Raw genomic sequence first — 14,914 nt, 5'->3', positions numbered from 1 at the left:
TTTGATAAATTAGGTGCAACACCGACCTCGTTCGTCTTTCAGTCACCCACGTGGGTATAACCAATGAGGAGATGGCACGTGGGTACCTGCTTATATAAACCAATGAGGAGATGGGAGAGGCAGGACTTACAACGCGATCTGCGTCAGAAATAGAACTGACTTCTATTTTAGCCCTTGCGCGAGCAGTGGGTGCAATAATTGAACAATATAGATTTCAAAATTTATTTTGCAACGCGCACGCGACGCGAGCGGTGTAGTCAGCCTGTCATGCTTCCAAAACGTGATGGGATAGTTTCAGCTATGTTTACATTTTGGGCATTGGGTTATATGCACATTCCTAGCCTGTTGAAGTAGTAGTGAAAGTGTGCCATATAGCCTTTGCTAAGGGGAAACACTAAACAATGATTTACATTTAAGAATGATTAACCTCTCCTTGGAACTGTGTTTCCCAGCAACACATGGGTCATAAAAGGCTACAGACGCCTGCTACCTGAGCTCGTCTGAAACGTGTGTGTGTGTGTGTATACACCAATGTGGGTATGTCTTCTGTCACAGTGCATACATTTCTGACACACTATTTACACAAAAGGCTGGTAGCAGCACAGGGTCAGCCTTACAGCATCACCCTTACAGCAGTTTAGGGGTTAAATGTCTTGCTCAAGGCCACAATGGCACTAGGGGATGGCACCAGCCCTGGGTATAGTATATTTCAACTACATAATGTAGCTGTGCTTGCCTGGTTTGCCATTGTAAGGTGGTGGTAGTAAATCTTAACTGAGACCTGAACACTTACATTAGCTCCATAAACGAATGCCTTTATCTCAGCAGGCTAACACAATCTTGCAGTGTGCATGAGACCCGGGCTTGAACCCACCTAGTCAGTAAGATCAGTAATTATCTGGTTCACCCACCAGAATTTCCTACTAAAAAAGGGGGCCCCCTACCAGCCGCGCTTAGTAGCTAGGGACGACCTTGCATGTATCTGTCTGTCTGTTTTTTGTTTCTATAGCTGTCTACCCATTGGGGTTAAGGTACGTTTATTTTGGCTGGCTTCCCATAAAAACTGCACTCAGAGCACTGGACTGTCGTAATGTGAGTCCTGCACCAAGTCAGACGTCCTGCAGTGTCACAATCAATCAATACACGGAGAAGACCCAGTATTTATCAATTGCACAATTAACAGTTTGTAATCAGTAATGTAGCTTTTGGATTACCCAAACTCAGTAACGGAATCTGATTACTTTCATTTACTTTCCCCTTAAGAGGCATTAGAAGATGACAAAATAAATATTACCAATCTATTGCAGGATAAATCAATGTTGGAGTTTAACATAGTTGGCCATAAATGGATGTTGCATTTGACTTTAAGGGATGGTTATGTAGGCTTTTTCTAACCCATCTCTTTCTACTACAGACAATAATACTATTATGCTATATATTTACTTACAATACAATTTATTTAATACAATTCTTTATAGGCAGCTTATACTTCTTAAATTCAACCATTATTGGGTTAAAATACACATATAGCCTACATTTGTGATCAGCCATGCACAACTAACATCTGTAAAGGCGTAAATAGCTAAATTACAGTGAAGCAGTGTGATTCATAACAATGCGGTATGTAGATAAGTATGTAATAAGTGATCCGTATAGCCCGTAGGCTACACTGCTGTCATCCTTATCTCCAAGCGTTTATTCAAGTTGGATAATCTTTGGATGCCGACAGCAGTCGCACCATTGGAAGACATAGATTGGACTGTAGCCTAAAACAGCCAATTCCTGCTTTTTTCCCCGCAATCCATCAAGCGCATTTGATGTGTCATCATAGTGGTCTCTGACTTTCTCAGGCTGAAAAACATAAACTTGTGCCTTTTTCCAATGCTGATTTGAATGTCATTGAGATCAGAAAGGTATAAAATAATTTCTGAATTGAAAAGTAATCCGAGAAGCATTTTTGGTGGTAATGTAAGGGGTTTGTTTTTTTGTAATTAGTCCCCAAGCCTGTCTGTATGTTTTTGTGTATGCGTGTGTGGGTGTGCTCTGTTGGTTCCGTCAAGGCTCCGACGCGAGACTCATGTGACAAGGGCTACAAATGATCATGGATTATAAAGGGAAAACCAGCTGTGTGGCGAACAACGATGCCTCTCTCAGAGGACCTAATTGTTTTTTATGCTCCTGTCGAATTAACCCCGATCCTCCTACGAGGGCCCCCCGCTGCTCAAGAGGACTGTGAGCTCTCGATCTCTGTGGCCTAGGTGGGTAAGACTTTCACGTGTGTGAATACTCTCAAAGCAGCCGGTCCAGATGGTATCCGGTATGCGCAGACCAGCTGGCTGGAGTGTTTCTTAGTACATATTTAACCAGTCTGTAATCCCCTCTTGCTTCAAGATGTCCACCATTGTCCCTCTACCCAAGCAACCAAAGGTAACCTGCATAAATGTATATTGCCCTGTAGCACTCTGTCATCATTAGGTGATTTGAGAGGTGGGTTAAGGACCATATCAGCTTAGTGTTGCATGGTATACCGAAACAGTACTTTTTCGATACTAGAACATGAGAAATGTCTCTAATATAATTTATTCTGTCAAATGTCTCACGTCGTCTACTGATTGAGAGAGGATCAAGTCTGTCTATTAGCACAGCTGATAGTACAGTGCGAGAGCACAGTCCCTGCTCCACTTACTTATTGCTAGCTCTAGCCTTCCAGTGAGTTCAGTAATTCCTCATGGGTGTCTGGGCTGCATTACCACTTATGCAGCGCAGAAGTTATCACACTTGAATAATGCAAAACAGCATGTAGAAATGTTGAAACTGTTAATTACTGTTCCCAAAATAATGTCCAGTACAGGCTAGAACACTGCAAGGCAAGAATATATCAGTAGCTTCCAGCTTTGTAGGCAAACTTTCCTTGCTAGCTTACAGCTGAAGGCAACATCTATTCTCTACCCTAGTACATTGTTTGTGATACCACAACGCAAAATATTGCTGATTTTCAAACCAAAAAATGATGAGTTCAGTTAGTCTCCCATGCCTCACATCTTTGCTCGAGCCTTGAACTGACTTTGTGTGAATGACGTCATAGGTCTTAAAGGGAAAGCGCACACTTTTAGGAAAACAACCTCTCCCTCAACATCAGCAAAACCAAGGAGCTGATCGTGGACTACAGGAAACGGGGGTGAACACTCCCCCATCTGCATCGGCGAGGCTGCAGTGGAGAGGGTCAAAAGCTCCTCGGCGTGCACGTCACAGAGGATCTGACATAGTCAAATCACACCGACACTGTAGGCGCAACAGTGCCTCTTCAACCTCAGACGACTGAAGAAATTTGGCATGGGCCCTCAGATCCTCAAGAAGTTTAACAGCTGCACCATCGAGAGCATCTTGACCAGCTATATCACCGCCTGGTATGGCAATTGCACCGCCGTTGACCGCAAGGCTCTACAGAGGGTGTGTGCGGGCATTTACACCAGGCGGTCTCTGAGGAAGGCCCAGAATATTGTCAATGATCCAGTCACCCGAGCCACTCTGTTATCATCTGGCAAGTGGTATTGGAGCATCGGGTGTCTGACCAACAGGCTCCAAGACAGCTTCGAGGCTAGCAACACTAAAGTATGCATGAGAGCACCAGCTGTTTTGGAAGACTGTGTGATCACGCTGTCCGTAGCCGATGTGAGTAAGACCTTTAAACAAGTCAACATTCACAAGGCCGCAGGGCCAGACAGATTACCAGGATATGTACTCAGAGCATGCGCTGACCAACTGGTAAGTGTTTTCATTGACATTGTCAACCTGTCCCAGACTGAGTCTGTAATACCTACATGTTTCAAGCAGACCACCAGTCCCTGTGCTCAAGAACGCCAAGGTAACCTGCCTAAATGACAATCGACCCGTAGCACTCACATCTGTGGCCAAGAAGTGCTTTGAAAGGCTGGTCATGGCTCACATCAACACCACCATCCCAGAAACCCTCGACCCACTCCAATTTGCATACCGCCCCAACAGATCCACAGATGACGCAATTTCTAGTACACTGCCCTTTCCTACCTTGACAAAAGGAACACCTACGTGAGAATGCTATTCATTGACTACAGCTCAGCGTTCAACACCATAGTGCCCTCAAAGCTCATCACTAAGCTAAGGACCCTGGGACTAAACACCTCCCTCTGCAACTGGATCCTTGCCTTCCTGACGGGCCGCCCCCAGGTGGTAAGGGTAGGCAACAACACATCTGCCACGCTGATCCTCAACACTGGGGCCCCTCAGGGGTTTGTGCTTATCCCCTCCTGTACTCCCTTTTCACCCACGACTGCGTGGCCAAGCACGACTCAAACACCATCATTAAGAATGCCGGCGAAACAACGGTGGTAGGCATGGTCACCGACAACGATGAGACAGCCTATAGGGAGGTCAGAGACCTAGCAGTGTGGTGCCAGGACAAGAACCTCTCCCTCAAGGTGATCAAGACAAAGGAGCTGATCGTGGACTGCAGGAAAAGGAGGGCTGAGCATTTTCCCATTCACTTTGACAGGGCTGTATTGGAGCGGGTCGAGAGCTTCAAGTTCCTTGGTGTCCACATCACCAAAAAACAATCATGATCCAAGCACACCAAGACAGCCGTGAAGAGGGCACGACAACACCTATCCCCCCTCACCAAACTGAAAAGGCATGGGTCTTCAGATCCTCAAAGTTCTACAGCCGCACCATCGAGGGCATCCTGACTGGTTGCATCACCACCTGGTATGGCAACTGCTCAGCATCTGACCTCATGCGCTACAGAGGGTAGTGCGTATGGCCCAGTACATCACTGGGGCCAATCTTCTTGCCATCTAGGACCTCTATACCAGGCGGAGTCAGAGAAAGGCCGTAAAAATTGTCAGACTCCAGCCACCCTAGTCATAGACTGCACGGCAAGAGGTACCGGAGCGCCAAGTCTTTTTCGACGCTGCTGCTACTCGCTGTTTATTATCTGTACATAGTCCACTTTACTCCTACCTACATGTACATTTGATCTCAATTACCTCGACTAAACTGTACCCCCGCACATTGACTCGGGACCGGTACCCCCTGTATATTGGCTCGTTATTTTGTTACTTTTTTTCACTTTCGTTTATTTAGCAACTAGGAGTGGGGATGGTGAAATCAGCTGTCAATCAACAGCTCATCAATTTAGCCAGGGAAACACAAACAGTAGCCTATCATTTGTTTTCACGCCTTTCATTATGTGCAATGTAAAAAATATGTCGTTCTGCCCTTGAACAAGGCAGTTAACCCAGTGTTCCCCGGTAGGCTGTCATTGTAAAATAAGAATTTGTTCTTAACTGACTTGCCTAGTTAAATAAAGGTTAAATAAAAAATGTGACAATAGGCTAATGGGTAGCCTACAGAATGTATTGGAATATAATCAAATAACAAGGGATTTATTGCAACCATCAATGGCACTAGATTATCGCCAGCGGATGTCTCGTTAAACCATCAATACGCACTAAATTCCCCCGCACAGCTGATCTCAATTGCCACCATTATTGGTCACCTCAATACTGCTCCCTAAAAGATGACGTCAGTTTTACCTTAGTCCTACTTGCAACCAAAGTCTTTCAAAATATGTTTGCCCTATGGTTGGTATTATCATCGGAACAACTTGGTCCTTTTTGGACAGACTAAGGGCGATTTATCTATTTTACAAGAATTCCATACATTTGTAATAAAGTATTTCCTCGTTTACCACAGCAAATTTACTGTGGTAATTTACCCGACACTGTATGAATGGAAACTAATGTTGGTGTAGCCTAGTGTTATTATTTTATTTGTTTCCTATTTATGTTATCCATTAAATACAACCATCTTTAAAATAAAAGCGTCTGGTATGGTCATTTCCTATCAAAATCGGCGTAAAATTTTGCCTTGTACAAACCATTCTGATCTCGCAAGCTTGCATTCTGTTTTGCTACACTGATACAGTCTGGCCACGACCATATTCAAACCGTTTGAACCCCGCCCTTCCGTCCACCATATGGCCGGACCAATCAGTGTCCTCTGATAATCTGTTGTGAATGAGGTCCAAATTGATGGAGTGGAGAAATGTTCCCGTTTGATTTGAAACAACTTGGGTGCCAGGCTAGCTGGGGATGTGGTTGACTTAGTCTGACCATTAAACCCTGTCTAAGAGGTATAACTTTCCATGTATCTTTGTTCTGTCTATTGTAACAAAGTACAAATCAAACTTGATTCATACTTCTTGATACATTTTTTTATTTGTCCATAATGTTATGACAAGTAACAACTTACAAATAGTAACAGTCTCATTTCTGAGCAGTTATTCAACTAACTGTCACTGATGATGTGCAGAATTTCTTGCATGTTGTAATCTGAATAGTGGAAGGTTGTTGACAACGTAGGCACTGATTGCCGTCAATGCCAAACCAGGTGTACCTGAAAGACACATGCATGCACTAATGCATCACTTATAATAGTCAAACATTCGGGAAAGTTCTCAAAGGAAAACATGCGTCATATCAGATGTTTTGGAAAATATTATAGACACAATGCTGTGTTTCCAGATGTCTTTTTTTTTAACATGGATGTGTGTGCAAAGCTAACACAATTCATATCAAAGTGCACATGACTGTGTTCTTTAATCTCCTTCATACAGACCTAGAGGCTCTTAACACAGCATGTCAGAGATATTGTCCTGTTAAATGATGGACAATTTGAGTACTACAGGATAGGGTTGAGAATGAAGTGAAAATGACTAGGGCCCATATTTAGGAAGTTAAACGGGGGGACACCTTATCCTTGATCAGCACTCCTACTACAAGACGCTTTATGTATATGGGCCCAGGGCATAAACTGGTACTGTTTTTATTCGGTGACAATGTTTACTCACCCTTTTTGGCAATGGATTGGAGTTCTACCAACTTTGCAAAGCTCTCTATGGAGGCTGGCTCCCATTTTGCACCCTCTCCCCTGGTTGAAAGGAAATAAAATCCAACATAAGAGTCGAGATCAGATAGTATAACAATAACATCCATAGTTATGGACTTGCAAACAGAAGTCATCATATTGCCATAACGTTAGGTTAGAGCAAGGTATATAGCTAGCTAAAGTTATCTAGCTTAAGTTAGCTAGCTTAGTGTCTTTGGCCTGTTATTTATGCACTACTAGTTAGCTAGCTGCTAGTTAGCTAGCTGGTAGCTAGGAGTCCAATTAATGTTCAATATAGCGTGGACTCATTTGATATCAAATGATGTAGTTATATTTTACCATGTGTATGTGACGTGAACCTTCATGTAGGCGACCAATCGGGATGAGAGCAAAAACATCTTCACACCCGAGAAAAGCCTTCAATGCAGTTATTTGCTGTTCTTTCAATTAAGTTATGCCCTCCGGTTCTGATATAACTTCTGCTATAGCAGCATCAACCTCAAGATCAGCCAATGTTAGGATTTTCGACTTTAGCGCCTAGTACAGGCACTTTTCGTCATCAAATAAAGCACCCCCACAGATTATCAGAGGATGGTGGATGGAAGGGAGGGGTTCAAACGGTTTGAATATGGTCGTGGCCAAGCTGTATCCGTGTAGCAAAACAGAATGCAAGATCAGAATGGTTTGTACAAGGCTAAGTAAAATATCCCTGGACTGTCCATATTTGAAACGTGTAACTAAATCAAGCAAATGGGGGATTGAGTTATTTATGCCAGGAGGGTGCGTGCTGGAGTTGAACCCACAATGGCACAATATTGGCAGTGGCTCTAACCGCCAGACTACCCCAGGCCACAATTTAACTCTTTGACCGTTGATTCGTAACCTTAAGATGTCCTCCTTTTTTAAATAATATATTTCATGCGCCATTGTGCTCCGTTCCGTAGCCTACCTCACTATTCTCAATTTCATCTTGTCTTTACATCTAATATTAGAGGCATATGTGGGCAATTCATTTTGACAGACTATAGTTTAGGTGTAGCCTACTGTACAGACTCATTTCGGATACACTTGTATGTCGTAGCCTAGGGGAGAGGAAGATATATCTTGTGTTATTTAGCTATATAAAACAACGGTTGTTGATGTGTATGGCTGAATTTCAGATACATTTTTGTACATAGGCCTAGCGTTTGAACGAGCAATTGAGAGGATGATTTTGATAGCAAACCGTGATCCAATGACTCGACTGCTCCGGCATGGAGTCAATGACTCGACTGCTAATTTTGATGCAGCAGGAACATTCTCAGTGACAAAAGAGGGATGAAGTTAATAAAGGGGTGGTGGTGGGTGGTATGTCAGCTTTTCTAATGTGTAATCGAGTTCCCGTGTCTTCCTTTTAACTGGGACTGTTGCTAAGGGACCCACTTAGATTCCAGGGCCCGCATTTTCATAAAGCGTCTCGGAGAAGGAGTGCAGATCTAGGATCAGTTTTAACTTTTGTATCATAATGAACAAGATCACATGGACAGGGGGGACCTTATCCTTGGTCAGCACTCCTACTCTGAGATGCTTTATCAATACAGGCCCAGAATGACATAGAACCATGCAGTTACACTTCCACAACCTCTTTGCAAATTAAACTAAATTAGTTCAAATTAAATCAAATGTTATTTGTCACATGCGCCCAATACAACAGTGAAATGCTTACTTACAAGCCCTTAAACAACAATGCAGTTTGAAGAAAAAAAGTGTTAAGTAAAAAATTTAATTAAAAAAAAAATAACCGTAACAAATAGTGAGGCAGCAGTAAAATAACAATAGTGAGGCTATATACAGGAGGTACCGGTACAGAGTCAATGTGCGGGGGCACCGGTTAGTCGAGGTAATTGATGTAATATGTACATGTAGGTAGAGTTAAAGTAACTATGTATAGATAATAAACAGAGTAGCAGCAATGTAAAAGAGAGGAGGGGGGGGGGGGGCAATGCAAATAGTCTGGGTAGCCATTTGATTAGATGTTCAGGAGTCTTATGGCTTCGGGGTAGAAGCTGTTTGGAAGCCTTTTGGACGCGCTCTGGTACCGCTTGCCGTGCGGTAGCAGAGATAACAGTCTATGACTAGGGTGGCTGGAGTCTTTGACCATTTTTAGGGCCTTCCTCTGACACCACCTGGTATAGAGGTCCTGGATGGCAGGAAGCTTGGCCCCAGTGATGTACTGGGTCGTACGTAATACCCTCTGTAGTGCCTTGCGGTCGGAGGCCGAGCAGTTGCCATACCAGGCGGTGATGCAACCAGTCAGGATGCTCTCGATGGTGAAGCTGTAGAACTGTTTGAGGATTGGAGGACCCATGCCAAATCTTTTCAGTCTCCTGAGGGTTAATAGGCTTTGTCATGCCCTCTTCACAACTGTCTTGGTGTGTTGGACCATGTTAGTTTGTTGGTGATGTGGACACCAAGGAACTTGAAGCTCTCAACCTGCTCCAATACAGCCCCATCAATGAGAATGGAGGCGTGCTCAGACCTCCTTTTCCTGTAGTCCACAATCATCTCGTTTGTCTTGATCACATTGAGGGAGACGTTGTTGTCCTGGCACCACACGGCCAGGTCTCTGACCTCTCTATAGGCTGTCTCATCGTTTTCGGTGATCATTTACACCGATCAGGCCTACCACTGTTGTGTCATCGGAAAACTTGATGATGGTGTTGGAGTCGTGCCTGGCCATGCAGTCATGAGGGAGTACAGGAGGGGACTGAGCACGCACCCCTGGGGGGCCCCCGTGTTGAAGATCAGCGTGGCGGATGTGTTGTTACCTACCCTTACCACCTGGGGGGGTGGCCCGTCAGGAAGTCCAGAATCCAGTTGTAAAGGGAGGTGCTTAGTCTTTGGGCTTTGATCGTTTTCATTTTTCAATACTCCACATGTAGTCCTTTATTCTTCATGGTTGAGAGGCTAACTACGTCTGTGCTTCTAACTACGATGTACTTGCTGCTTACTTATGTTTCTCAATATAAGTAATGAAAACACCTTGGGTGTGTCCCAAAATGAACCCTATTCCCAATATAGGGCACTACCTTTGCCTATAGCTCTATGGGCCCTGATCAAAAGAAGTGCACTTTATGGGGAATAGGGTGCCATTTTGGGCATAGCCCTTGACTAGCTGCAATCAGGCTCAATTGGGCAATTGGCAGTACTTGAATGAGGTCACATTTACAAAGCGTGCTATAGTCAGTGGCGCTGTGGAGGTTATCTGAGTAGTGTTGAAAACCTTTGTCGTGTTCAGTAAGCAGAAAAACTGTCCTGTCATAAAATAATTTTAAAAAATATGAAAGGAGATTGGCTAGTGCAGTCCCCTTTTAAAAAGTTATGGAACATCTTCGGTTTTGTGCATAGAATTTTATTGGGTCTCAATAATTTGTTTGAGTTTAATGTATGATGTTTTAGTGAAGAGCTCTGTTTGACACAATCCTTTTCTCTCTTTCCCTACAGTTTGAATCCCCTGATATCAGAGACCCTGCCATTGTCATTTTTTTGATGACGTCAGAGGTCCATACACGGATGGATTGCTACTCCACTTATCGATTCTGGGAAAAATCCACATCCATGTCTGGTGACACAACACCTGTAACCGTGTCCCATGCTGATGATGCATTACAGCCAGATTCTCTTGTAGGCTTCCTATAGTTGAGCCTCTTGCTAAAATACTCATAGACCTCTGCTAAAGCCTGCTTTGAGATCTCCTACAGTTGCCAGCACGGTGACCATAAGCACACGTCTATGATCAGCTTTTCCTCCCCCAATTATAATCTCAATCATTAATGAAGGAAAAATTCACAGCTGACCTTATATCAGCTTCAAGGGACACTGTCATCCTTCTACTGGGAGTGGTGTGTCTCAATGATGTCACAATATAGAAGACTCCCTGGCCTGCCTTCAGAGCTCCCGCAGTCGCCTATGGCTGCGTCTCCACTCCCAGTGCGTGACTCTGCGACGCTTCTGAAGCTGCAGGAAGTGGATCCCAGCCGGGTTGGCCGCGGTGGCCACATCCTCTCGCCCATCTTCAGCGCCCCGTCCCCGGCGCTGCCCATGGAGGCCCACCCCATCTGCATCCCCTCCCCATACACTGACATCGGGCACGACTTTAACCCCTTGTCCTTCTACAGCCCCACTCTGCTGAGCTACGCTGGGCCCACGCTCTCTGACTGCCCATCTGCCCACCAGTCACTCAGTCCCTCGATCTTCTGGCCCCCCCAAGCTCACGTGGGGCCTCCATTGTCTCTGCACCATCGGCCCCAATCTCGCCCACAGCAAGGCCAGCCAACCCGAGTGTCCTGGGCGGAGCCCCATGCCTTATCTGAGAGCAGGTAGGAAGGACACTGGGTTTCTTCACTCCTTGCAGGCTTTTGCCCTAGCCCAGCACTAACAAACCTGATTCTACTTCTAAACTGGGCAAAAGCCCCCACACATTGCAGACCTCCAACTGCTGCATTTCATTACAAAATTCAGAGCCTATTCTTTGCAGGTGTGAAGGGACTAGATAGGTGTGAGCCATTGCTCCATCGCATTTCAACCACAGAACAAGAATTTTATTATATTTATAATGTATAATAATGCATATTGCTCTCACCTATCCAGTCCTATTAGATCTGTGATGGAGAGTCAGTAAGGTCAGAAGGGAGGGGGGCACTTTGAAAGGCTTATTCATGAATGTCATTATAAAGTTTTACCCTTGTTTTGTATAGTTTTCAAAACATCATCAGTCATGTTGTCTTTGCTGTCTGTATTCTCTCTGTGTGATGGACAGCAAGCCTCTGAGGAAGCGCTCGCAGGAGGGTGAGGAGACGGTCATCTCGCTGGAAGGGAAGGCTGAACTGCACTTCTGTGCCGTGTGTCACGACTATGCGTCGGGCTACCACTACGGGGTGTGGTCCTGCGAGGGCTGCAAGGCTTTCTTCAAGAGGAGCATCCAAGGTAGTAAGGGCTCAGTGCTCCAGATCATGCACATACAGTGCCTTCAGAAATTATTCATACCCCTTGAACCCTAATTTTGTTGTTACAACCTGAATTCCAAATGGATAAAATATATTTTTTACACACAATACCTCATAATGACAATGTAAAAACATGTTTTTAGAATTTGTTGCAAATTTATAAAAAATTAGGTACAGAAATATCTAATTGACATAAGTATTCATACCCCTTTGCTATGACACTCCAAATTGAGCTCAGGGGCATCCAATTTCCTTTGATCATCCTTGATGTCACTACAACTTGATTGGAGTCCACCTGTGATTGCTTGGACATGATTTAGAAAGAAACACACCTGTCTATATAAGGTCCTACAGTTGACAGTGCATGTCAGAGCAGAAACTACACCATGAAGTCCAAAGAACTGTCCGTAGATCTCCACGATTTAATTGTGATGAGGCATATATCTGGGGAAGGGTATAAAACAATTTCTCAAGTTTTGAAAGTTTAAGAGCACAATTGTCTCCAAAAAATATGGAACTACCCAGACTCTGCCTAATGCTGGCTGTCCAACCAAACTGAGCAACCAGGCAAGAGCGACCTTGATCAGGGAGGTGACCAAGAGCCCAATGACCACTCTGACAGAACTACGGATTTCCTTGGCTGAGATGGGACAACCTGCCAGAAGGACACTAGTCTCTACAGCACTTCACCAGTCTGGGCTTTATGGGAGTGGCCAGACGGAAGCCACTCCTGAGAAAAAGACACATGACAGCACGCCTGGAGTTTGCAAAATGACATGTGAAAGACTCTTGAGATCATAAGGCAAAAGATGTTGTGGTCTGACGAGACAAAAATGTAACACTTTGGTCTGAATGCAAAGCGCTATGTCTGCTTACTGTGAAGCATGATGGTGGTAGAATCATGCTCTGGCGATGCATTTCCGTGTTAGGGACTGGGAGACTGGTAAGGATAAAGGGGGAAATGAATGGAGCCAAATAAAGGGAAAACCTTAAAAACCTGCTTCAGAGTGCAAATGACCTCAGACTGGGGCAAAGATTTACTTTCCAAGAGAACAATGACCCCAAGCATATAGCCAAAGCAATGCTGGAATGGCTTCTGAACAAGAATGTGAAAGTCCTTGAGTGGCCCAGCCAAAGCCCAGACTTGAATCCCATTTGAAAATCTGTGGAAAGACTTGACTATTACTTTTCACTGCCGCTCAACAGAGCTTGAGAAAATCTGCAAGGAAGAATGGGAGAAAATCCCCAAATCCAGATGTACAAAGCTGATACAGACATGATGACTCAAAGCTGTAATCGCTGCCAAAGATGCTTCCACAAAGTATTGACTCGGGTGTGAATACTTATGTAAATGAGATACTTATGTATTTAATTTACAGAAAAATTGCTACAAAATGTAGAAACATGTTTTCACTTTGTCATTATGAGGTATTGTGTGCAGATGGGTGAGAAAATGTAATTGAATCCATTTTGAATTTGGGTTGTAACAACAAAATGTGGAATAAGTCAAGGGGTACGAATAGTTTCTGAAGGCATTGCAGGGGGGAATTCTGGCTCGAGTTAAACGTGCGTAAATGGAACACAATTCTATTTTGATGCACTTTTCTCTCAACCTGTATTCTGACCTTGAATTTAAGCAGGAGAATAGCATGCTCATCACACATTATCCGTTTGGGGGTGGAGATCAAAGACATGAAGGTGTGGCAGAGGTGTGTCTACATATACGCTGTGTTCTGACCTTGACTTAATTCCCTCATAATTCCTCCAGCAACCTGTCCGTTCCAAGTGGAACAACATCAACTGACATTTTTAGATAGAAAGATAGAAATAACCCCATTCTCCATGCACTGTAATTAACAAATTGATAAGAGCTAGGTAAGTAAGTAAGTCGTTTGGACAAGGGGATTGTGAATATCAATGACAATTGTTTTAGATCTATTTTACCTTTATGATCGCTGCAGACAAATGTGAAACCAGTCATATGGCAGCAAACTGAAGCATATCAACATATCTCATTTTCCACAGTGACGTTAATGAAATTTTGGCCTTATAACCTTGCAGGGATGCAATTTGGAGACCCAAGCTATAGGTTTCAGTAGGCATAAGCAAATGACAGTATAGCGCCAAACCTACCAAGTTGATTTATGATTTCTAGAATGTTTTATTTATATGCCCAGACTTTTCACTGTATTTCTTTTACAATTTGTATCGTGTTAAATATTAGCCATTATCAGTAGCCTTTCTTTCCTCTGTCTCGTTTGTGTGGTTGTTCCTGAGGATTGTGGATCATGTTAGGCTAACTTATGATAAGTAGTATGGGACATGTAGCCTATTTGACTCATTATGGAACGGCGACCATACGTGGCTGTTGAAACCTGGAGCCTGGCGCATGGTTCATGACGACTGGACCATTGTCATCACAGTTCAATGATTAGTGAGGATTATTAGAGTAGATTTATAGGAGTACTGTTCAACCCTATTATTTCAGGGATGGAACAATTGAATATGGCAACTTTCAAGATGAATCAAACCACTGTATTCTTGATTCACCAATATATTTTGTGCCTAAGGGCTCTCCCCCAAAAATTCAGAACTTTCCTAACCCTAAATAATAAACAAGATCAGTGTGTTTTTCCAAATAACAAACAAATATTTGTATATTTCGATGGCTGTCTTTCCACTTCTGGATTTAGTGTCTCTTATTGATTCTGAAATGTGACACAACCGCAGAAATATTTGTAACTGTTCTCTTCATATATTCTAGTTGATGGGTATGCAACCCTGTTCTTGGAGTTTTTTATTGTACCGCAGGATTTTGATCCAACTAGGCACCACACGTGACCAACTGATTATCCCTGAACTGATCAATAAATTCAACACACCTGGTCTTCCAGGTCGATTAAATCAAAAACATGAAGTGCCTGCGGCACTCCAGGACGAGGGTTGCCTGTGAGTCTGTCGATAAATACAAATGAAAGGTACACTAAATTTAAAGGGATTGTTTT

General features: G+C 43.7%; 1 protein-coding gene across 1 annotated transcript in view; it reads left to right on the top strand.

Annotated features, from left to right (window-relative positions):
- esr2a (estrogen receptor 2a) overlaps window positions 1-14,914 on the top strand; it is a 41,412-nt gene that overhangs the window by 11,549 nt on the left and 14,949 nt on the right. The window contains exons 2-3 of the mRNA XM_071370397.1: window positions 10,408-11,282; window positions 11,723-11,889. Coding sequence (XP_071226498.1) covers window positions 10,816-11,282; window positions 11,723-11,889 — 634 coding nt within the window. The 5' untranslated portion in view covers window positions 10,408-10,815. The remainder of the gene's footprint in view (window positions 1-10,407; window positions 11,283-11,722; window positions 11,890-14,914) is intronic.

Source organism: Salvelinus alpinus, chromosome 27, assembly GCF_045679555.1.
Source record: "Salvelinus alpinus chromosome 27, SLU_Salpinus.1, whole genome shotgun sequence".
NCBI classification, from domain to species: domain Eukaryota; kingdom Metazoa; phylum Chordata; class Actinopteri; order Salmoniformes; family Salmonidae; genus Salvelinus; species Salvelinus alpinus.
Note: the sequence above shows the minus strand (reverse complement) of the source record. Positions and strands in the feature narration are given on the sequence as shown.